Source organism: Micromys minutus (assembly GCF_963924665.1).
Source record: "Micromys minutus genome assembly, chromosome: 18".
NCBI lineage: Eukaryota > Metazoa > Chordata > Mammalia > Rodentia > Muridae > Micromys > Micromys minutus.
The window spans coordinates 48,822,024-48,848,416 of NC_137953.1; the positions used below are offsets into that span (position 1 = coordinate 48,822,024).

Genomic DNA, 26,393 nt, shown 5'->3' on the forward strand with positions numbered 1-26,393 from the left:
CACTGTCAATTAAAATGCTTTTGTGTAAATTGGTTCAGGCCCTAGTGTTTTGCTCTGGCTTAAAATTCTTCATCCATGCACCCGAGGATATCAGCTACTTTTGGGGTCTAATTTGGGCAGTACCTGCTGCATTTCACCAGTAGAGGGGGAAGAGGAGATGCCGGAAGGAGCGGAGGACATCAGAGCCTGGGTGGACCCTTTCCTCACTGGGCACTGTTTACAAATTTGTCATCATCTAACTCCCCTCTACTGCCTGGAGTGTAACAATGTGACCACCACGGAAGATACCATGCCAACCAGGTGTAGAAACACCATTAAGAGATAAAAACAAGCATGCTGCCAAACAGCTCAGTTCCGCACAGTAGCTACAAGAGTTGCGCTTGTCTTCTTACACAGGGAAGGATGGAGTCATGATACCTCTCTCGGCCACAATACTGACAGCTACATTTTTTCAGGGCAAGGGGACCCTGAATTACCAGCTTGCAGTAGGGAAAGGTCTGTCCTGCAGATCTGGCCCATCTCTGCCTCCCCCCATAGGAAACTCAGCACGGGATATGATAAACTGCAGGCTTCCTCTTTGGCCTAGACCCCCGACTCCCAGATTTTCTCCATACCACCATCATGCTTGAGCTCTAAAAACAAATTCCATTTCTAGATCATATCCACAGTTACCATGGACTTTTTTCCCTTAATCTTTTGTGCACTGGTAGGCAAGCGACACCCAGAGGGGCGGGCCAGAGCTAGGGCCAGGGTATTTTGAGGTTAACCTCATGAGTATGCCAAAGACACAGAAAAGATTCAAATGCCAGGAACTCCCAAAGGACCATGGTCCTGCTCAGGCATACTGTTCTAACAGTGACTCACAGTTTATCACAGCCCACACGCTAGCTCCAAGGCTCCATTCTCTTCCGGAGTAGGCTGCTGACCTGGCTCCTTGTCCTAACAATCCTAAGGTCCTCCTAGTTGATTTTTTCAACCTATAAGCTCCCTCCCAAACCACCTCTCTCCTGAACCCCAAAGGGGGGAAAAGATAGGAGTGGTCACTCTAACAAACACTAAGGAGCATCTCAGGAGTCTCAGAGACGATCTAGTGCTAATATTTAGTGTAGAGCTGGTCAAGATGTACCAGTTTGTACAGTATGCACACTGCCAAACATCCTTATCTCTTGGATTCTGCCAGTCATCAGGACTTCCCAACAGTGGACAGATCCCTTTCCCCTGGCTTTTCTCTTCGCTGTTACTGACTGCCCCTGCTTTTCCTGGCTGAATACGCAGAACAGTTTCTGTGGACATCAAAGGCACTGTGAAAAGGGCTGGGTAACTTGAAGCATCATGCTCAGATGTCTTAATCTCCATTCTTCTAAAACAAAAACTGCAGAGGAGGATACATGGTAAGAAAGTTTGAGGAAAGAGCAGCCAGCCATGCTACAGCAGAACCACACCTTGCAACTGAACCTTCAGAAGGTTGCTGTTGTGGACATGAATGGTACTCTACTCCTAACTCCACCCACTTCCATGACCTCTGGCTGTCACTGTCCACAGGATACATGTGTGTGGCTGTAGTGGCCACAAAGCTGCAACTTATGTGTGGGCCTGAGCGTACTGAACAGGAGCATCTGGAGTCTTAAATGTGCTTTATTTTCTGCCATCTTCCTGATGGGAGGCAGGGACAAAGTGGTGGGCACGTTTCTCATTTGATCCCTGTAATTCTCAGGAGGGCGATTCCTCACCTCATCAGTGCACTCATGTTTTCCTGTTTTGAGAACACAAATATCACTTCTGAGCCATACTGAAGCACACCCGAGCAATGGAAGCTGTGCAGGAAGAGGTTGATGTTAAGCCTTTGAATACACACAGTGCAGGCTCATAACCCTGAAGCATTTGAAGTGGGACGACAGGGGAGAGACCTTGCTTTAGAGCCCACCTCCGGTTTTCTTAACCATACATTCCACTTGGTATATCTGAATGTACTTTTTCAGCCCTTAACGATTCTCCTTCATGTCTGAGACAGAAACCTAGACTTTCCTAAACATGGAAATATGGTAGCATCTCTCCCTTTTCTACTTTTCCTACAATTAATTTTGTTTCAGTCAAGTTTTTCTTGTACTTTTAAACTAGTATGACTAAAATCCAGGAAACAAGTGCAAACACAAAAAGATAAATTGTTGATTCCAGACAGATTATTTTTCCCCATGGAACAATTTGCCAGTGTTTCTCAAAAATGGAAACTCCCCCAGAAATTGAGCATGTCTAATGCTTTACCTGAGCAGTCTCGGGGAAGAGCACCCAAGGCTTGTGCTTTGCCTATTTCTGAAGGCCTGACTCACTTGAGGGGATCATGTAGCTCAGGTTAGCCTCAATGCAGTTAAGGATGATCTTGAGTTCCTTTCTGCTCACCTTCTATATACTGGCACTGTATATGCCCTGCAGTTTATGAGTGGGCAGCAAATCTAAAACCTCCTGCATGCTAGGCAAAGATCCTACTGACTTCACCCCACAAATGTAATCTTCTAAAAATTCAAAGTAATCTTGGCAAACACGTGTTCATATATAACTTTTTTATTAAGAAAAGGAACAAAATACACTCTCCGTATGTACATTACATACAACATAATTCTACAAGTGCAGTTGTTCAGCAGAGATCACTCATTTATTTACAAAGTAGTGATAACATGTGCCAAACCTGGGGTCAGAAGATTACTTTTACCAAAAAGAAACCCTAGAAAGCCCGCAAGGATTAGACAACAGATAGAGCAGAGTAGATCAGGCTAGCCCAAGAATGGGGAAGACCAGAACTCAGCAGCTGGAAGAGGTGAAGTAGACACAGGAGCACTGTTTAAATGCTGGCCTTCCAGCTGGCATCGAACTATTCCCAATGCTACAGTCTGATTGTAGCACTGCCACAGACGGGGGTGGAAAGCAGAACCTAACAAGGTGACGTTTTCCTCCATACACCAAGAGGAAGACTCTAACTGGAGAACTGAGGAATTCCTGGTTCTTTGCTGGTGTTTATACACTGTTTTTTTAAGCATTTGTTCGACATGATGAGCTCATATGCCAAAGGAGCAGACTCTGTATTCTGCTCATATTGTATTTCTTCTGCATTGCTTTCAGCCTTCTGAGTGTGAGGTTAATTATGGCCATAGAAAAAGTTCATCACCAACAGAAGTCTGCATATGGTGCGACTCTGTTCCACATGCCTGTGATGCTAAGGCCACAAAAGTGCTGTCTTAGGGATCACATTTCCAATAACCTCAGCAAGTGACAGTCCATAGCTGCTGGGGAGTTTTTCTCTCTGAGGTTCACCATTAGAGTCAGTGAAGACACTACTTTTCAAATCATTTCTGGCCAGGTCATGCTTGAGGAACGTGGCAGGGAGGAGCTTACACCTGCAGCCTGGTCCTCCTGCTCACCGGAGCCAGAGTCAGAAAGGCTATTAACATCTGCTCAAAAGTCTTTGTCAGCTTTGGCCTTTTGGATAAGGAAAAATAAGAAAAACAATGTCTTAAAAGGGAGGGGCTAGCCAGGCCTGCCAGTGCCTGGGAGGCAGAAGCAGGAACTGAGTTCCAGGCCAGCCTGGTCTACACAGTTCCAAGACAGAGCTACAAAGTGAGACCCTGTTTCAAAAAACAAAAACAAGAGGAGGGGGGGTCAGTTTTTTTTTTTAAAGAGCCTTTCTTCCTTCAACTTAGTTCCCTATTTTCTGTCATAGGCATAGTTTTGTAGTAATCAAAAATGTTATTAAAACTCACAAAGGCTACGTAACGCCCAAGCTTGTAAATAAGCTGATTTTGGGGTGTGTCCAGGCCAGATGTCTTCACCCAGAAGGGCTAAGTACATCGGAGGTGGGCTGGGAGGTGAGGTTTGCTCTGTGGGCAAGCTGTTGTGTTCCCTAATCTAATTCCAGCAAAGCTGCAGATCTGAAGACCTGACACTTGTTATCAGACGGCATCTTCTAACTCACAAAAGGTGACTTTAAAAAAACTCTAACTTTTTTCTGATGTGGATTACAAAAATGTCTTTTTCAGAGATGGAACACTGCATATTCTCAAAACTAAAGATAAACCAAATGTCCCGGGCTTCCCTGTAATCCTGTGAGCCTGAAGGTTCAGCCGTGTGTAACTTTAGAGTGGTGGGAAAGAAGTTTTTACTTCTAAAAGAGAAAGTGCATATACAGACCCCCACACAAAAGCTGCTCAAAGAAAACACACCACTTTGCAGCCCCTAAATTAAGCAGAAGGCTAGAGAGAAAGGATAATTAATACTATACAATTTCCTTGGTTTAAAAAGACATTGCACACGTCAAAAGGCAGACCACCTTAAAAACAGGTCTGTCCAGGGTAAGGGAGTGACGCTGTTCATCAGTGATCTCTGGAAGCAAACACATGGTCTTTCTCTCCCATGAACCCAACAAGCAAAAAATTATACATCTGGGGCTTTGGCCTCCCGATTCTCTCTCTGCTTTCTTGTGGGTCTTCCTCACTGTGTGCTAGCTGCAGTGTGTTTCCTCAGCCCGAGTCTCTGCTGTTTTGTGGGTCTTCCCCACTGTGTGCTAGCTGCAGTGTGTTTCCTCAGCCCGAGTCTCTGCTGTTTTGTGGGTCTTCCCCACTGTGTGCTTGGTGTACTGTGTGTTTCCTCAGCCCAGTTAAGAAAGCACCGACCTTTCCCATAGAAACTCACTCACACAACACCCACGCTGGAGTTGACTTTTACCATTAGGTGGGCTGGGCTGACAGAAGCATGATTGACGTGGGGGTGCAAAATAAGCCGAGACTGTGCAAAGTTGCAAGTGATCTGTGACTTTAGAAATGGGCACACTGAACACCGAGAAGCTGCACATGGCTGTGTTCAGTGGTTACTGCCCTACGAGAGTAACTACAGCCAATTCCACAGCAGTCTGCTTAAGGTCACTTGCAAATAAATACAGGCCCAAATAGCCTAGATGGTTTCTAGTCTTGGGCTGCAACTGAATCTGAAAAGCTCTACCACCTGTTAAGGGAACTGGCACAAACTCTAGGTCCTTTCTCCAATTTCATTCCCCACTATCCAGATGTGTGGAACACCTAAAAGCAGAATGTTATGAGATGCCTGCAACACTGCAGACTAATGAGTAGGACCCATAGGACTGTATAGGAATAATTCATTTAAGCCATAAAAACTGTCAGTTTAGTTCTGTATGGTTGTGAAGTACACAATAACCACTTTCTTTCCATTCTAGGGTTTAGTAAATGAACACCATCTAGTAACATGAGCTGTCGGGACTTTCTAGAGACTTGCTAAGAAGGGAGAGAAATGGAGTTCCCAAGAGGCTTTCTGAGGGGCCTGGGGATATAGCTCAGTTGGTAGAGTGCTTGCCTCCTGTATGTAAGGACACGGGTACTAGCCTCAGTACTGGAAAAACAAAACAAAATGAGCAAAACCAAGAGGCTTTCTGGGCAACCCTTACTCACACACGCTGGCATGCCGCACATGGAACACACTATATTTCTTTCTTGCCAACGAACTTGGCATCCACTAAGCAGTAAATGAAAAGACTGACGATGTCTTTGGGCTGATTTCCCGTGTGGCAGCCAGTTCAACTATCAACTCTGCTGGGCTTGAAGCTAGCGTGCAAGACGGTTCAGGGCTACACTGCAGCTAGAGCTCAGAAATGATGACTAAGCAAGTTCTTTGGGAGCCTCCAAATTGCACACTGAAATGTTTCATTTATACTCCCCCCCCCCCCCAGGGCTTATGAGGGAACTGGCCATATGTAGAAAACTACTTACCAAGTTTTAAAATTTAAAGATAACACTGGGCTTTGTATTAAGGCCTGTATTTTCAAGAAGCATGTTAACTATCTAAAAAATGCTACTTTCCCAAGAACACAAGCTTTGACCTCCGTTGATAACTTTTTTCCTACTACTGAATCCATAGAATTATTCTAGGTTAACAATAAAGAAATTTTTGCTTTGCTTAGCTTTGGGAACATTCAAACTCCAGTTTTTTATTTTACGAGCACACTTTCATTCTTTTTTGTAGCTCTCTTCCTGAGGTTTAGCACAGCCAAATCAGAACTCTCGGGCCGGTGCACAGGCACGCAGCCGCCCAGAGAGGCTTGCTGAGTAGCAGAGAAGGAAGACACAATGTTGTAGCCCCAAGCACCGTTTCCCTTCCTTACTAAACACATCACTGCCGCCCTTTCTGTTCCCTAGCTGTCAGATGGCATCCACACGGAGCTGTCTCCAAGCAAGCCTGGCAGTATTTAGGGGTGAGAATGCACATTTGCAGATGATTTACAAAAATCTTGAATGCAGAAAAGAAATTAGAACCATCCTTTGATTTCTGTGTTATGAACTGGATTCCACTTCAAGATCTGTGGCTTTTGAAAAAGACAGTCAGTAGCAGAAATTTCTCGAGAAGGTATTTCTCCCTGAGTACTAGAAAGTCTAACTTACTCTACTGTCTAAGGACTCCTTGGGTCAGAGGGTATACATATTATTGTCCAACAATTTTATTACTAGCTTTATGACTTAAAATACATTTTTTTCACTTGGAATTAAATCTAATTTCCTATTTAAATGTTTTAAAAATCCATGTACGTATTCAGTCACTTTGCATGTATGTGGGAAGCACTTAACTCCCATCATGTGTGTGTCCTGACAACTCTGCTTGTCAGCTTTCCCAACAGGTCTCTTCACATGCCTGGGTCATCTCGTCCACCGAAATTCATATTCTTGAAGGCACGAGATATTTATACCATATTTATATTTTTAATTACGAAAATAAGAAATAGTGGAGATAAAAGCCATTTCTAATATTCAAACAGCATGATAAATTTAGCGTTGTCTCCCCCAGCCCACCCCAGACAGGGTTTCAGTGTGAAGCCCTGGTTGTCCTGGAACTCACTATGTAGACAGGTTGGCCTTGAACTTACACATATATCCTCTTGCTTCCGTTTCCCAAATGCTGGGATTAAAAGCATGCACAACACCAAAGTCAACTATTAGCACAAGTTTGAACTTCAACCAAAACTTAATGCTATTGATGGAGGTAGAGAGAGAAAAGTTTGGCTTAAGACCCAATAAATGTAGAGGGTGGCGGCAGATGGAAAGTGTCCCGGCACACAGACCTCCATGAGCTCCTTCAGAACTTGTAAACTGCTAACAGTTCTATGACGATGGCTGCTAGAAGCAGGAAAGCAGCCGAATCAGGCCTCGGTTAAAGCGGCCACAGTGATGATCACTATCCCCAAATGAAAATGGCACACACATTTTATAGCAATATCTAAATGTTATTACTTCTTTGCCAATATACACTTATAATCTCATTATTCTCTTATCATAAACAGAAGCATATATGATTTACAATTATTTGATTTTTTTAAACAATACAATCATTCTAAACATTGCCATAGAAAAATCTAGAAAGTAATGAATAAAGTTAAATTAGCCAAGATAAATAAATAGAAACACAATTCACAGTAATTGGTGAAATAGAATGAATTTAAGGTTAAAAAAATCATCTAAAACTAAAATCTGAGATAGCATTTAATAAGAAAACAAGAAGCGCATTTGGTGAAGAAAACAGTACACTGCAATAAGCCACCCCGTAAACGAGCCACCTCTTTATGTCACTCAGCTGTGCTAGTCAGCTCCACAGAACCTCAACACCAGTGAGACTCTGACCTTCAACTGATACAGCTGTATATAGAGAATATATTTGTGTGTGTGTGTGTGTGTGTGTGTGTGTGTGTGTGTGTGTGCGTGTGCACACTAGAAGCTTTGGATAGCCAAGTCATTTCAACATTAAGACAAATTATAGAGACAAACTCCCACAGTCAAAAAAACACATAAAAATTAGTATTATTTGCCTAATACAGAAAACAAAAACTGCATTAAAGAGCCCAACATCTTAATCTGTAAATACTGTCATAAATAGACCTCCTTGACACACCTCCAGCAACTATAAAATTTTTTTCTTGTGAGCCTATACATCCTAAACCACAGACTAGCTGAAACTTGGGGACAATTCAGGTCAGAATCTCTGCAGAAGGATGAGACTGCAGATGAACAAGGACTTTTGAGAAAGCAAGCGTTAGAAGGGGCATCTTTAAAGAGCTTTGCGACTTAGCCTAAAGTGCACACTATCGTGACTTCCACCCATGAAGTCACTTCATAGCAGAGTCCCAGCGGTCACATGACAGTCATGGAAGGATTCCCCATTTGTTTCACATGAAATAAAGGACTCATAATTTCCCAACACAACAAAATGATAATGAGGTAATTTCTTTATATAATTAGCGTAAGACTTATTATAACTCAGAGAATAGCAACCAGGAGCACTCTTTTAAGCGCTCTGTGACTTATTAGCAACAGTCTCTCACTGGATGGTCAGGGTCCTCTATTACCTTTTATTTACAGACTGACTTTAAGCTTGTTTTGCCACATGAAAGAATTACTGTGCATTTCTATGAAACACTTTTTAAGGCAGATGCGGAGCGCCAGTGGAACGGCAGACTGCCAACATTTATACACAGAATATGTATTTCACTCAATATAGTTTTATAAACAAAGCAATGGGCATTAAGTCTGACATAGTTTACTACAACAAACCACTGACCCAACTTTCCAGTGTTTTCTATCAGTTTTTACTCCTTGCACACAGAACAGGTTTAGCAGAGATGGATACCATATTTAAAAGTGACTTTGACAGGGGTTAATGTTGTCACCTTTAACACAGAAGTGGGAATCCAATTCTCAAGTACACTGTGTGTAGAAACGTGACGTAACTCTGAATCAAAGAAACTGGCTAAGTAGGGCCTCACGTTAGTTCATAAGTGTAAATGCATCTGTGAAGGGACTTGCAATCCAAATTCTTACAGAACACAATGATGAAAGTAGCATCAAGTATCAACAGCTTATCTCTGATTGAAAGCCATATATTCTGCTAGAAGAGGAGACGGAAGTGAGGCTGAAGCTGGGGACTCTGTCGGGGACAGCTGTCCACTAACTAATTTATCTACAGCTAAGAATTGTCATTTGTGGCTAAGCTAGAATATGAAAGAGATTTTTAGGAAAGTACACATATTTAGTTCCTAAATACTAACTTTTATTGTTTAAATTATAATATTCTGCTGTTACTCCTTATAAACATCTATCCAAATTCTCAATGAGAGGTGTCACGAGGACTGTGGTGAGCAGCATGCCGATCTTGGTCATGGATGTTAAGCCCTACACTTCCTAAAGTTATCCCTGGACGCCGCACTGGATCTCCTAGGCACAGACTCAGACTTGCCTGAGTCAGTCATGCCCTTCACCTCAGCACCGAGAGCATCCTCAGCTCAGGTAGCTCGGAGTGGTGTCCCTAGGATTCAGTCATTTAAACATAGTAGTAAAAATGAAAAATTCTACACTAAATAATAGGGAGGAGTGGTGGAATTAAAGCAGGCACTACAAAAACAGAGAAGGAGGAAAGTTAAGAAATGAATTTTACCCAAATAGTAGTTAGAGGAATTGATGGACAGGAACTGGGGAGGTGGGGGAGTTAAGCGTGTACAGACAAAGGCTTCAGCAGAGCCCACCTGGCTGTGCTGCCAAGAGGCCAGAGCTCATGGTACTTGACCAAGTTCTCTGTATCTTGGCAATTTCCAAAAAATACTTTTTTTTTTTTTTTTGGGTTAACTACTGTTTTGCATCTGTCTTCTTGAAATCAGAGCCACCAGGCTACACTTTCAGCTCCGCAGTTCTTGTTCTTGGGTGTTACTTAGGAGAATCACTTTAGGAAGCTGTGAAAGTCCTTCAATAGAATGGATTTACTCCAATGTACAGGTAAGTGATTATTCTGTATTTTATACAACTTGGTGCCTCCTAATTCATACTGCATACTTTTGACAGGGTAGGTAGGGTATTGACATAGATGTTTATTGAGTCACTACTGACGGCTTTGGGATACTTGTAAAGCTAAAAAGCCTATAACCAGCAAAAGTAACCCCATGAAGTAAAGACAGGGAAGGATGCAGCAGCCTCCTCCCTACACAGGACACTCCTGGAAGTGCAGGTCAGTTTCGGTCGCACAGACCTAACAGCTGGCACGTGGATAGGACAGACCCTGTTCTCAACAGTGGTACCAGCCCCACATAGCACACTTCTGAGCAAATGTGAGTGCTAACTAGCTAGATATGGGTTTCCTACGCTACAAGCCACAACATCTGATATGAAGGTACGCTCTTGTTCCTGTCTGTACAAAACCAGAACAATGAAAAGGGCAAACTGTTGTACTTTTCTGTCTAATGAAAACTCTTGGTATTATACACTTTTTATCCATTTAAGAAAGTCTGGCCCACATACTTATTACTAAAATGCCTGTAAGTTGTCTGCCAAAAGACAACCATAAACCGTTACTCTTCAAAATAGTAAGGTTACATATCAGAAGAATATCAAAGCACAGCTCGGGAACCTATTTTCCCAGATAGAAGTATGACAAAGAGCTAGGTCAGGAGAGTGAGAGCAGGTTCCGAGTCACTCCAGCAGAGCCCTCCTTTACATGAGGGTCCCCACAGGAGTGAGGACAGGACCTCCCCTGCTGCTCATCTCTGCGTAAGAGCCTTGGTTTCAGGTCTCTATGATTCTATACCAATGGCGACTGTAGTGTCCACTATGGAATATCAATACAGAAATACCAGTATCTCATTAGCTATCTTGCTTTATGGCATGGCACAAAGTATAAACTCAAGCCCTCTAACTGCTCTATGTTTAATACAAGAAAAGTCAACAACCACACACCACCCAGACATATGCCACCTGTGTCCCACGAGCCCCAAGCCTGTTAAGGATGAGGGAGTAAAGCAGAGACAGGACTCACAACAGCTGTGATGTGAGGAACAGTGAAAGGGGAAGAGAAGGAAAGGGAAACAAAGGCCAAACACACAACAGCAAAACCCCAAATTCCTACAGCACCGAGTCTAACAACAGTGCTGTTCTCCTACCTCAAACTAACTTTAAAAACTTAAAAACCAGAAAAAAAGCCTAATTTTCATTAATATTTGTTGATTCTTAAAAGCTAAAGAAAAATATACATAATTAAATGGGAAGTATATCAGTTTCACTTTATTAGCCTAATGCAGGAATGAGGGGAAGGGGATTGAGGTCAGGCATGAAGGAAGAGGGTTACACTTGTGACAGTGAGGATCCTTCAAAACTCTTGATGCAGCCCTCCGTCACTGCACCGTCACCTCTGCCCACAGAAACAGCAACTCTGCTCCGGCCTCCACTTCTGAGCCCAGGAAGGAGTTCCTCAATTCGGCTCCCCAGTTTACAGCGTGATGAGGTCTACCAGGTTGCCTTTGGGAGGAGTCATGCTGTCAGGAAAGAAATTTACTAAGGTGTCAAAGAGCTGAGTTCTTTGAGCATAGGTGTGATCCACATCTGAAAAGCCTGGTGAAGAAAATAAGACAAATTTATGTATTATTTCAAAAATTCAACACAGAACAAAAAAGTTAGTGTGTACTAACTTGGATGTTAGTCATGTAAAATGGGAAAATCAAAATCAAAATTGGCTTTAAAACTATAACATTTAGGGCAGTGGTTCTCAGCCTTCCCAATGCTGCAATCCTTTAATATAGTTCCTCACGCTGTGACCCCCAACCACTGCTATTTCATAACTGTAATTTTGCCACAGTTATGAATCATAATGAAAATATCTGTGTTTTCTGACAGTGTTAGGTGACTGACCCCAAAAGGATCAGGACCCACAGGCTGAGAACCACTGGCTTAGCAGGAGGCACTCAGCAGTATGGACTAGGTGCTGTGGCCTCCTTGGTGTTTAGCATCCACTTTCTCACAGATGGACACGTGTGAAGCCAGTTTACTTCACAGACTATCGTGCAGACCAAATGCAATGACATGAAAACACCTAGCAGACAGACTGTTAGTCATTAACACCGACTTGGTCACCCCTCTGTTACACTATCCTCTTCACTAAGGAAACTCCATTCCTCCATCGCTTTAGTGCTTCTGCTCCATAATCTTTTTGGTAGGGTAATAAAAATAAAGCAAAATCACAAGTAAGAGAATTTAGGAAAGCAGGCTAAAATCAGAAAGATCTTTAGAGGCAGACGTACTAGCAGGGACCTGAGTGGAAGTATAGACAACTGGGAGAAAGAAATATGTGCACAGCACACAGGGCACCTTAGCAAATGCCATTACTATGTTACTATGCAGCAGGTTCCACACCAGGCATAGTTAATGAGGATAATTAAGCACTTTATGCAAATAAGCACCAGAGGGTAGAAGGCATTTTTACAAGACAGTGCGTGTTAATACAGAGGACTCTTCCCTTCACGTACATCCAGCAAACATTTAATTTTCAAGCTCACAGCAACTGATATCCCATTTTGGTCAGTTTAATCCCAGTTGTTTCAGATTTCTAACATACAAATTAAATACTTAATTTTTAATGTACATTGGTGTTTTGCCTGCATGTATGTGTGTGTGAGGATGTGAGATTCCCTGGAACTGGAGTTACAGACAGCTGTGAGCTGCCACATTGGTGCTAGGGATTGAACCTGGGTCCTCTTCCAGGCTGAGCCAACTCTCCGGCCCTCAAATTAAACACTTAAGTGACTGAATGATTTTCTATTACACTCAACAGCCAACTGGGACTCATCAGCCCGTGGTGACATCAGAAAAGGAACCACCGTGGCTGTGGTAGTTCAGGGAAAATGCTAACTGGACCAATTCCACTCGACACTTTCAGATCCAATTTGTTTAATCTCATAAAGAATAGAAATAGAACATACCCCTGTCAAGGAGACCAGTTTCCTGAAAGTGATAAACAGTAATGCCATGAGAATGGTTAATTCCTTTTGATTTTTTAAAAAATTATTGTTGTTGTTTTAAGTTTGAGAGGCAAATGTTTCTTCCTTTGAGCACAGCTTAACAAAGCTTGCTATCATATCACAGAAACGGAGAGAAGGAAATACTGAAAAACTCTAACAAAGTTTATTTGTGAAGGTAAGATTATAATCTTTTCTTTATTATGCTTTTTCTGAATTTTCCAAATTGCTTTACTTTCAAAACATTTCAAACACAGAGATATCAAAAGTCTAATGTGCACTCACTCACTCAGACCCTTCACTGGTGAGTCTGTTCATGTCTTACCTGACACAGAGCTTCACTGTGTCTGTATACAGCCCAGCTCATCTTTTTGTGGAAGCACCTGTGGATTCTATACAGCCTCACTCCTGAGCTCTTGAACTCGTCTCAGCTAAGCACAGAATCTCCATTCATAGGACCAACCTTCCCCTGCCCCTCCATCCCAACCCTACACACATTCTCTGTGGAGTTGGGACTGAAGAAAGAACACTGAGCTACATCTTCACCCTAACTATACGTTAAACTCAGGACACTCACTCACCTTACTACTGCTCATTTATGTCTAACCAAGGTTCTAAGATCATATAATGCATTTGGTTTTGAAGTCTCCTTGATCTGAACCAGATCTGCAGCTTCTCTGATTTCTAATGGCATGGAGATTTTTGAAGCATATAGAAAAGTTACAGTGTGTATTAAATTTGGGTTTTGTTCTGACTGTTCCTGATCAGGTGCTGGTTATGCGTCTTGTTGGAGTACTAGAGAGTGACACTGTGCCCTTCCCAGTGCATGACCTCAGAAAGCACACAGTCCTCAGGTCAGACCAGTACCAACAGTATCTCAGCCTATGCCAAATTTCTCTGAACAACTTTTAGTTACACCTCTGAAGTTAAAACTATTTATTAATGGGGAGATTGTTCGACAATGCATAAATACTGTGTTTTTCAAGACTCCAGGATCTATAACTCGGTAATCACGGATGTTCTTACTAAAAAAGCAATTATCTAAGCCACTGTGACGTTCCGACTGTTTCTAACTGGTGTTCTGTCTAACTTGTCTGGTCAGTGAGCACTCCTCAATTCTTTTCTTGTTCATTTTGATATTCACATCATCTCAGTCGTGACCACCAACTTTTGAGCATTTCTTCACTTTTCTATACAGTAAGATTTCAATCTTATTCTGTTAAAAAAGAATTTATTTTTTTCATTTTATGTTTATTCATGTTTCGCTGGCATGTATGCCTGTGTGAGGATGCCAGATCTTGAAGTTACAGACAGTTGTAAACTGCCATATGAGTGCTGGGATTTGAACCTGCTTCCTCTGGAAGAGCATTCAGCTCTTAACTGCTAAGCCATCTCTGCAGCCCTCTATCCTACTCTTAACACTGCTCTGGAGTCATCTTCCCAAGGAGTCATGGTTCTTTGTAGTAGCAAATTATTTGAGAAATCCAAAATCAGTTACACTGACTGCCAATGTACCGTTTCTAGGCTTTGCACATACAAACTGCATTCCTAGAATCACTCAAGAAATTTAAGTGTTTAATGAGGTCTCTCAGTGGGTGAGAAGGCTAAAGTCCATCGGCTTGCTCAGACTGCACTGACTGGGTGTGGGGCCATGTGGTATGCTCATTCAGTCCTCAAAAGTATCTGTACTTACACCACTATCTACCAATAAAAAATTCAAAACTTAGACTACCATCAACTGTGGGGGGTCCCTAGTATCCATCCCTTCAGGACAGAGCAGATTAACACAGTTTTATAAAAATATTTCAAAGCCACACAATTAAATTAAATATGCTACAGAGTATGGTTTTACACTATGTAACAAAACCAGCATATTCAAAACCATGTGCTTACATATGCATATTTATAGAAAAATCTTCATTAAAGACTTCATATTTACAAAGTCACCTTTATCACTGAAATTTATTTGTAATTCAACAATCGAGACCTGTGCATCTGTGTGAGTATTTATAGACAGGGCAGAATAGCAGAACAGCTGAGCTGCAGATGCACATCCCAGCTAAAGTCTGCCTCTTGTTTCAGGTCAAGCACAGACAGGTGTCACCTCACACTCTGCTTGGAGGTGCATTTTTCAAATTCTGTGATGTTTGATGGTGATCTTACCATTCAATGTGCTCAAGCTGCAGACTAGTGCTGTCTAGGGTTTCTAAGAGTAGAAAAGTGTGATATGCCTTTCAGAGAGAACAGGTTAAACAAGCTTCATTCTAGTAAGGGGATTAGTCCTCCTGACCATGAGTTCAATGTTAACAAATAAATAATGTATACTAAACAAGGAGGCATTAAATAGAAATACTGAGAAACCACTAATTTATTGTCCCTGTGAGTTAGAGGAATGTTAATCCAGCAACATGGTTGCTCTGCCAAGTGATCACATCCAAAGATACAATCCGGCCAGAATGCAAATATGCCCTGGACTACAGTATGATCTGGCTGAAATAGAGACATGCCCTTAGTACACACCTCTAGTTCTTAATGAAAGTAAGGTTGGTTTATATAAGGAAGCAGCCATGTTTTAAAGTGATATCTAATTGAGAAGCAAAGTGATGAATCAGAGAAAGATTTGACAGAATGGCTAAGAGGTTACTTTAGAGCAGAGAGACAGAGATAGAGATAGAGATAGAGATAGAGATAGATAGAGAGAAAGGTAGTTGTCTTAGTTAGGGTTTTATTGCTGTGAACAGACACCATGACCAAGGCAAGTCTTATAAGGACAATATTTAATTGGGGCTGGCTTACAGGTTCAGAGGTTCAGCCAAGTGTCATCAAGGTGGGAGCATGGCAGCATCCAGGCAGGTATGGTGCAGGAGGAGCTGAGAGTTCTACATCTTCATCCAATGGAAGCCAGTAACAGACTAAGCATCCTCAGGCAGCTAGGAGGAGTGTCTCCAAGCCCACCCCCAGAGTGACACACTTCCTCCAGCAAGGCCACACCTTCTAATAGTGCCACTCCCTGGGCTAAGCATATGCAAACCATCACAGTAATGTAGTGGTGTGGGTGTCAGAGAGAACAAGCTAGACACAGGTGAAGAGAGAAGGAACCAGAAGATCAGAACAGATTTCCAGGGTTAGTATGAGGCCAAGCAGAACAATTCAGTCAGAAGCTGAGAAATGCCAGACTGAATCAGTCAGCTTGGAAGATTACATTGTATGGAGGCTAGAAACTTCTAGGCCTAGGCTTAGAGATAGAACAGAGAAGGAAACATTCTGGGCTTAGCTTAAGCCATGTATTTGCACAACTTGGTTACAGTTCTCATCTTACTTCACCTGGGGAAATAAAAGTGACAATTTACAGGAAAGAACCCAGGACACTCACTGATACAGTACAAAGCTTGAACCAACATGAATAGAGAGAAGGCCAAGCCTCTGGCTCCTCACCACCATTTCTCTCACTTCTGCCACTCTGTACTAACCATGAGACAGTGACTGTGCTAAAGAGGGAGGATCTACTAGAAATACGCTATTTATACTCCAAGGAAAACAAACTGTTCTTGACAAAATATGTTCTCTGGCAGGGAGCAGGGCAGAGAACATGAGAAAGGAATTAAAGCTAAATGGTAAAAGTATTTGCTGAGACAATCCTAAGCTATTTAATCACTGTTAAGAAATTCTTGTCTTAATGGCTACATATGAGCCAAAGATAGTTTAGTGCTGCCCATCAATAAACAAGAACAACGGCCTTGGGCTATCTGTACATATCAAGGCACAGACTCTTTCAAACCATGGCAACCTCACAATTGGGTCCCACTATGTCTGCTTCAAAGGATAAAATTAGGAAAGGCATGAGCTTTCTAGCAATGTTTATGCCTAGTTTCTCCTAGTTTTTCATCATGACAGGGCTGCAATAGTTTGTAGCCCAAAGACACACCCAGTGCAATGATGTCTTACAGAGCTTGCTAATTTAGCCTGTGGAGTTAGGGACTGCCACTTTTCCATTTTCTTCTTTCAGTTTCCTATCTTACCATAATGATCTCACACTATTCTGGAGTGAGAAGTGAAAACCAGGGTTACCTTAATTGTTGGAGATGTCTCAACTACTTGCTACAGAAAAAGGTGGGCAAAGTCCCAAGAACATTGCTATCTTTCCCATCCAGGGAACAGCACCAGAATCACATAGTGATGTTCTTTTTCTTCTGAAAACCATTTACTTTTAGCAAAACAAAACAAAAACCCCACCAATTTACAAGTAAACTAACAGCATCCAGGAGTCATTTGATTCCAAACAAGAGAGCAGTATGAGTGTCGCTCACACTACTGCACAGCTCTTGGGCAAATACGAACAGCACTGGCATCAGCAGGGTGAGTATGTACTTGGATACAATTATATTTCACAATGCCAACTTCAGAGCCACAATTTCTCATGTTTCTAAGATCAGTCTATGAGGCAAAAGAATCTTTAGTCCTAGGCCACTGTAGAACTAAAAACGTACAAAGCTGCCTGTCCTGAGCTGTCCTAACAAAAACACCCTTGAAAACTAACTAGCATAAAGATCTGGTTTCTAAAACTTCTATAGAATCACCAGACTTTTTTTTTATAATAGCTTAATTCGGTTGCTGTGTATATGTATTTTAGTTTAACTTTTAAATTAGCATACAAGTTTCCTCTTGGGGTTCTCATACATTCTAGAGTATCTGGTCCTCTGCCTGTTCAGTTCTCCTGTGTATCTGCCTGTGTTCTTGGCCTGTACCCTTGAGTCCCTAAATCTCCCTTCGATTCTTATATCCCATGTGTTCTTTCTCTTACTCCCACCTCCCTTCTTGAGGCCTCTTTTGTTTTTTTCACTGCTCCTTTCTAGTTTTCTGGCATCTCCTCCATCAATAAACACATGAAATTTACAAGTTAGGATTTGTGTACAACAAACGTAGTGCTTGTCTCTCCAAGTGTGAGTTACCTCACTCAGTATACCATTTTCTGGTTCCACCCATTTTACTGCAAATTTAATTATTTTATTAGATACTCTGTACTTACATTTGAGATGCTAGCCCTTTACCCCACCCCACTCCCATCCCCCCTCCATTTGACTTCACAAAGGTGTACTCTCTCCTGATCCCCCTCTCCACCCCATTGTCTTGTCATTTATTCCCCTACATTGGGACAACCTGCCCTCTCTGGAACAAAAGCCTCTTCTCACATTGATGCCAGACACTGCTATCTTCAGCTACATACACAACTGGATCAATAGGTCTCTCAAAGTGCGCAGAGGTTGGTGTTTTACTCCATGGGAGTTTTGGAGGGTTTGGTTGGTTGATAATGTTGTTCTTCTCATGAGGTTGCAACCCCTTTCAGATCCTTTGGCCCTTTCTTTAGCAACCTTATTGGGGAAATTTAATTTTTCTTTATGGATGATTAAGATTGTATGTGTGCATGCACCACACTTTCATTATCTATTCATCTGTTGACAGACATCTAAGGTTGTCATTTAAGGTTGTTCCATTTCCTTGTGAACAGAACAGCAATGAAAAAAGATGTGTGAGTATTTCTGGGGTGGGATATGGAGTCCTTTGGGTACACATCCAGAAACAATGTAGCTGGATCATATCATACTTGCATTTTTAGCTTTTAATAAACTACCACATTGGTTTCCATGATTGCTGCAACCAGTTTACATCCCCCAATACTGAAAAGGGATCCTTATCCCAGACCCTCTGCCAGAGTTTGGTGTTGTGCTCTTTGAGAACAGCCGTGCTGCAGACCACGGTGAGATGGGGTCTCAAAGTATTTCTCGTTTGCACGCACTTCTCTGATAACTAACTATACTGAAAACTTTTAAAAACACGCACTGGCCATTTGCATTTCTTCTTTTGAAAACTGTCTGTTCAGTTCATTAGCCCAGTTATTGGTTGGCTAAATTAACTAATTATTAGGTTTCTGTGTATGTGTACTGAAAGTTGCCCGAAGTGTAGCTGGCGAAGATTTCCAAAGGTTCTATCTGCTGTCTATTCTGCTGATAGTGTATTTGCATTTGTGCAAAAGCTACTTGACTTCATGTAGTTAATTTTCAAATTCTTGTGATCATTTCTTGTGCTACTGAGATTCTATAACTTTAGTTAATCATTTATTAATACCATTCAATCCATAGCACCAAATGTTTTCCAAGTCCCTCATTAACACTAAGTAAGAGTATTTTTTAAATGGAGACTATTTCTGAGAAGTTTAAGTGGAAAAATTTAAAGCAAACTTGAGGAATTAATTTATCAACAAGTGACTATATATATATATATATATATATACATATATATATATATGTATTACTTTCAAAACACTCCATTCCCCACCCCATTTACCAATTCCCGACACAACACGACTACCCAAAGAACAAGAACACGCGGTGCTGCAGACCCCTTGTTTTGCCCACGCTGCTGTTGCCATCTGCTGGCATCAAGTGGCATATGAACACGAACTGCAAGCAGGGGCTGGAGAACGGTCCCTTTCGCAGATATGGAACACTGCGTGCACTTGATGGATATATGTCTCACCTAATGGTCCACACAAGAGACCAAAGTCCAACCAAATGTTAGTGCGAAAAGATAAACTGCTGGCATGCTTACCTAGAGCTGTGAAATCTGAGCCAGATTTGAACAGAGCTGAGGCTAGGAGCTGAAACTGTTTAAAAAAAAAAAAAAAAAAAAGGCAAATTAGTCAGCTAGCACACTTAACCAACTTCTGAGACTTTTCACTCATTGTCAGTCTCTGTTTTTATGCATGCACTGTATAGATCTAATCACCACATATTGGAAAATAAAAACAAAAAGCGAACAAACCTCACCACATTTAGATAAAAAAAAAAATGCTGTTTTCTCCTTTTCGTTTTTTATTTTTTGAAACAAAGTTTTCACTGTGCTGTCCAGACTAGCCTTGAACTCACACTCCTCCTAGCTCGATCAGCTTAGATGCCTTAAATTTTCATACAGTGTTTACATACTAATATTTGTAAGGGCCAACTGTCTTTTAGAAGTTCAAAATGCAACAAATATTCACGTACCTTTCTTTTAAATTACTTATTACTATCTTATGCATATGAATGTTTTGGTTGCTTGTCTCTCTGGTGTCCAGGGAGGCAGATGAGGATGCTGGATGCCCTGGAACTGGGATCACAGATGGTTGAGAGCTACCATGTGGCTGCTTTAAATTGAACCCAGGTCCTCGGGAAGCGCAGCAACTGCTCTCCTACCTGCTGTCAGTAATCTTCCCAGTCCCAGGCTATATATTTTTGCTTGTCATATCTTTGCTTCACCTCTCACACCAGAATTTCGCTAGATTCACCCAAAGATTTAGAAATTATCTTCATATAATTTCTGAGAACTCATGTAGAATTTTAATTTTGTTTCTTAAATGATTAATAAAATGACTTATAGAGACAATGAGGTCAAATTATTGTGCCAAAACAGTTTTTATTACAAACATAAATTACATGTTTTAAGGACTCATTCCAGTTCCTCAGTTTTTACTGCATTTTATTTTTATTTTTTATTGTACTTTTTGCTACTTTTTTCATCCTGCTGGGTTTCTAGTGACTTCACTTTTTCATGTAATGTTGACAGTTTATGCTTTCTTCATGGATCTTAATAAAAGGGTTATCCATTTTAGTTTTTCAAAGAACCACTATCACATTTATACTTTATTTTTATAGCATGTTTTCTGTTTCACTAATGTTCTATTATATTTTGAGTTTTACTTTTTCTTTTCTAACTCCTGAAATAAAATGAAAAGTAAACTTCACTGATTCCTTCTGGCGACATTTCAGACCAAATTGAACTGATGTATACTACTGTAATTTTAACCACTACCACACTGTACCACAGACCTAGTTCTCAAGTCTCTCCAACGTCTAACTGCAACCTAAACACCTCAAGATGCCTGTCCCATGGGTATTTAAAACTGGTCATATACAAATTAGGCTCCTATTTCAGTCAGGAACTCTACTACATGACAACAAGCTATGTCACAGCGTTCTTTGTTCAGTGGACGTGTATATATACATAGGTCCTCTCTCACCAGCTGATCCTATTTCTTTATCATGATTTTTGTTTGGTTGGTTCTTGGTTTTGGTGGTTGTTTTTGAGCTACTTCATTTTATTAGTTTAAAATAAACAAAAACAGGATTCTGAGATTTACAAAAGCATGGAATCAATATAGTTTTTATACAGTTATTGCAAGTTCATCACCAATTCAGAACCAATATTCTAGAGTTTGAAAGAAACAAACAAGCAGGTTTTGATTTACAAAGGTAGGCAACAGTTACTGCCCTAATATCTAGGTATAATACAATAATGACTATGATAATAGCCACATCCACTCAAAACATAAAATACTTTTGGTTAATGAGGAGTTAAAAATGAGAAAATGTAAAACACAAAACAAATATACAGGGGAAAATTAACTCGGATTTTTGGATTGTAAGGTAGTTTAAAAGTTAAACCTGATTCTCCATTTTGAAATCACATTATGGTCTCATAGCCCCACCATTCCCAACATCAAGTGTTCCATGTGCTTTGTTACACATGCAAACTGGACGGAGCCTGAGGGCACAGTGTCACGTTAGAGACAATTCTGATGTTCACAAGCACACACCATCTTACTTCTAGGGTTAAACAATTCTTTAAGCGTTTAGACAATGCAATGGTAACCTATATCATACAAAATATCATGATTCATAAAATCTTAGAGCTGATTACCAATACTTTAAAATGCCTGTTTGAATCTGTAATAGCTCCCTGTTCTGATTTTTTCCCGTCAGTTCTAAGAACAAAATGTTTTATTTGACCTACTTAAAGCTCAGCTCCCACAACTGAAATGATTCACTCTGAACTATTTTGTTTTGGTCTAGTTTTTAAAAATAAGGAGAAAAATGCATGTGTCCAGTTATGGTCATTTTATACAGTACATGGAGAAAATACTAGGAAATCTATTTACAACTCTCAAATGCATGGTGTCACAAAAATGTTCAATGATGTATTCTCATAACTACATGTGTAATAAATTGTAGCAGACTAAAACCAAACTTGCTCTTTCTCAGCAAAACTACAATGATTTCCCATATTTCAAAAGATATCACAAAACCAGGCAAACACTCAAAGAAAATCAACTTACTGTCACCAAACTGGGGGATTTAAATTGTAGTTTGTTAATTCTATAGCTAGTGAAGAACTATAACCAATCCAAGTGAGAAAGTCAAAGCTTATTTCCACAGCAGGCTAGGAGAGAGTATCCCTCTGTTTTGGTGAAGAAGACATGCAGGTTTTATTGCCTTAAAAACACAGTGACACTGCTGCCTGGAAGAATCTGACATTAAGTCAAACTGAATTCATGTCAATACTGAAGAAAGGAAAGGGCTTGGTACTGCAGGAACAAGCCAAAGGCAGGCACTGAACAAGGAGCGGGTTTAGGAGTCTGCAGAGTTGCAGCCCGCCCACGCCAGCTGCGGGCTGAAAGGCAAAATGGCTGCAGTTCAGATACTGCTGAAATGAACAACAATGTCAAGCAAAGGGACAGAGATCTCTGAAGCTCCTGGAATGAGAGACTATAAAATCCGCTGAAGACACACAGCAGACAGGCAAATATGCCTGTAAGACAGAAATCTTGGAAAAGATTTGCTTCTACCTCATGGAACAATTGTCATTGCTCAAGCTTAGGAACTAGCTGAAGTTACTAGGTGATGAAGTCAAGTTATACTCCTAGAACCTGCTTATCAATATTGGCACTGCAAGCATTCCAAACCCATCAGCCTTTCTTCTACTTTCTCCATATGAACAAGGGAAATTTAATTCCCTTCTTGAAGATCAAAAGAAAAGGATGTACTTCTTCATTATATATAATTCTTGATGATCTATAAAAACTAGACTTTAAAAAATTTCCCCTATATATAACGAACTGACATCTAATTTGAAATTGTATACCTAAAAATTATTTTTGAATGAATCAAATGTGCCTCAGATGGATGGTGTTATGAGACACCGTGTTAGTTCGGCTAGCCTTTAATGAGCCATCAATCCTCCTGCTTCAACCTTCCCAATGCTGAGTGCATGCATTTAACACCACAGAGGTTCACTTTTATCTCACCCCATTGAGCATCCTTGAGAGCATCCTTAAGGAAGATCATAGATCCTTCATAGTTTAAAAACATGTAAAAGAATATTCCACTTCTGAATTTTACCCATCCTTCTTTACCTCTTTTGTCTCTTCCGGGTCCGAATGATCCACAGTTATATAAAGATCATTCTGTAAATACTTCAGAGCACTAAGGGGATCCATTTGGGCCTTTTCTTCAAACCTAGAAAATACAAAATAAGGGAAACAAGAGACATCATTAAGGCTTGAAAAAAGGTTATACTGCTTAGAGATGACCTCTTCTGAGTATCTTTAAAAAAAAAAAATTGTGTTTGAGCATCCAGAGTAAGACTTCTCCCATGCAGACAATACAGTGTCAGCTGACAGATATAGCTGTGCTGCTAAGTCTGTGACAGAGCTTCCTACCTTTCCCTATGGAACGTGTGAAAGTTGGCAAGATGCTTCAGTAGGGAAAGGTAGGAAGCTGTGAGTTCAAGGCCAGCCGCGTCTACAGAGTTAGTTCCAAGCTAGTCAGAGCCACACAGAGAAACTCTGTCTCAGGGGTGGGGAGTCGAGGGGTGTTCCAGTTGCTATTCTTCAATGCTAAGAACCAAAGCTAGGACCAGGAAAAGTATTCTACCACTGAGCTCTATCCCTGACCCAGAATATCTTTAAAGAAGGACAATAAATAATAACAATTTTAAAAAATTAGGCTGGCATGATTGTGGGAAAATGAATAATCTATGCATGTATTTCTAGAAAAATTATTAATATTTTAAAGAATACTTTGATAACCCATTATTTATATCGCTTTTTGGAATATAACTTATAATATTACATCATTACCTAAGATATCTAGAAGGCTAATATAATCCAAAGATTCTAATAAAAGGAGACTAGCCAATTACATATAATACAGAACATCATACAGCATTATATGATAGGCACTTGTTAGCATATTAATACTGTTTATGGTATTTCGCTCACTCATTGACTCAAGAGAATAAGACTCCTAAATTTCAGTTAAATAAAGTCTAAATGTAAAAAAAAAAGGAAAGACTAAATATCAAATATTATTTGCAGGCACTACTTTCTTCATTTAAATCTACAGGAAAGGTAGAGGAGTTAGCTCAGCAGGAAAAGTGATTACTTGGGCAAGCATGGGGTCCTGAGCTCAGCTCTTCAGAACCCATGTCAAAAGCCTGGAGTGGCAGTGCACACTGGCCAAGAGGTGGGAGACGACTCTCTGCAGTCAGTCTAGATGAACGGCTAACTCATCTCAGAACTTAACCCACAAAAGCCCTTGAAGCAGAATTTTGTGTCTAAAGGTCCACCATTTCTGCAGTTTCTTTACTTAGAGTAATGGTAGTGGCATAAAAATAAAGAACAGGCCGTCTCATCCTTTCTTACGGTTAGTTTTGGCATATTTTTGCAATGGCTCACTCACATCTAATATTGGGAAAAAGGACCTCAAATACATATTTTTGTTTGTCTTTTAAAAGTTTACTTATGGGCTGCAGAGATGTCAGCAGTTAAGAGTTCTTCCAGAGGTCCCGAGTTCAATTCTCAGTAGCCACATGGTGGCTCACAACCATCTGTAATGAGATCCAATGCCCTCCTCTGGTGTCTGAAGACAGTGACAGTGTACTCATATATATATATATATATATATATATATATATATATATATATATATATATATAAAATAAACAAATCTTAAAACATTTTTACTTATCCTTTTTGTTATGTAGACCAGGATGGCCTGGAACTCACTTAGATCCTTCTGACTTTGTTTGCTAGTGCTGGGATTAAAGGCTTGAATCCCTTTTCTGGGCTGCATTAGAAATCTTTTAAAAGTTAACTTCAACTTTCCACATCCCAGTTGTTCCAGCGAGCTTAAAAGTGCTTTACTGTTTAAGTCTTATTACTAGTCCATTCCTTGTCATACTGCCCGTACAGTCACACCTCCTCACTTTAGACTCTACAGGAAACAGACCTGTTTATCTACAAAGATGCCTCATAGCAGCTTCTGCATTAATTTCTCTAAAATACAGCTTGTGAGAGCTGAGGTAGGAGAGCTGAGGTAGATAATTAAGCATATTTTTTTTTAAACAAAAGCACAAGTTTGCTTTATACGTTTACAGACATTAGGTAATTATACTCTACATAAAATCTAATACATAAACACAAAAATACACACACACATGCACATATGTGTATGTCCTCACACACACCACATGCATAATGGTTACATGGAGCTCTCTGTAGCCAGAATGGTCAGAATCAAACCCTCACTTTACCAGTTCAGCCGAGTGACCTTATGAGCTATATGAACGCTTTATAAATTCCCTCACTTTTCTACTTTGACAAAATAATGACAATGGCAGTTTTTACTCCATTATCTATTGAGACTAATAAGAATCAGATACTAATATATAGTAATAAATAAATGATGACCTTCTAAACTACAAGCTTGTATTATCACTTAAGACTGCCAGTAACCCAAACAATAAGTACATTTCTACATTTTGAGTGACTTGCCAGATTAGAATAAATCATGTTTAACCAGTCACACAATTTTATAATTGTTTGGCAATTGGTGATATTCTTCTATTAACACTTACAAAATTTCACTTGCTTTTTTAAAAAAATTAGCACCTGTACATATCCTTATTTTGGATCTTCCTTTGAGAGGAGAGAGCAAAAAGGAAAAACAGACATTTATAAAACCTGACAATCACTAGAAAGGCTAGACTGAAACTTACTATGTAGATCATGCAGGCCTTGAACTCAGAGAACTGTCTGCCTCTGTCTCCTGAGTGCTGTATTAAAGGTGTGAGCTACCATACCCAGCTTAGTAAATTTTATTTATACCTGTGTTTTCTTATGAGGTACTTGCAATGCCTCAGTAAATAATCCTTTGAAGGTCTGCACAGCTTCAGTGACCAGAAGTCATCTAGTCTCATCTTTGGAGAGCAAGATTTTCCTGGATTTCCACCAAATAAATAATGAACCTATTTTAAAAAATGCACAGACAGTATACCAGAATTTAAAGAACACATCATAAACACTCAAAAGACTACAAAGGTCATAATTTTACCAGGAGTACAAAAGTTAACTCTCGTTCCCTTATTCATTTGACAATCTTTTATACTGACACATCCTTACAAAGGTTTCCCATGGTTTTTCTCTATCTTCATTTTACTCTAATATTTTCCTAACCTATTTTTGTATTAAAATCATACTATCATAATTACAACAATAATGGAATATAGAACACAAACCAAAGTAGTAAGCTAATCCAACATGGTTTTTAGAGAACTACATATGAAAGGGCTATCCAGTAAATTGTTGATCAAACTAGAACTTAGTATATCTAAAATAATTCTGACACAATATTTAATAGAATCACTGAAGGACAAGAAAATAAAAAACTTTAATATTTTACTTTGCTTTAACCTAAATGCCAACTAG

The 26,393-nt window shown here is 40.3% G+C and overlaps 1 protein-coding gene across 2 annotated transcripts in view; it reads right to left on the bottom strand.

The window, feature by feature from the left end:
• Positions 1–6,887: 6,887 nt before the first annotated feature.
• Positions 6,888–26,393, bottom strand: part of MKLN1 (muskelin 1) — a 114,166-nt gene continuing 94,660 nt past the window's right edge. Inside the window, exons 15-18 of one of the 2 annotated variants that reach the window (XM_080932219.1) lie at positions 25,794–25,933; positions 23,040–23,142; positions 19,421–19,475; positions 6,888–11,338 (exon numbers count right to left, since the gene is read on the bottom strand). In XM_080932219.1, the coding sequence (XP_080788345.1) occupies positions 11,334–11,338; positions 19,421–19,475; positions 23,040–23,142; positions 25,794–25,933 (303 nt within the window). In that variant the 3' untranslated portion in view covers positions 6,888–11,333. Of the gene's footprint in view, positions 11,415–19,420; positions 19,476–23,039; positions 23,143–25,793; positions 25,934–26,393 lie in introns of both variants that reach the window. The other variant, XM_080932218.1, reaches the window with a different exon arrangement.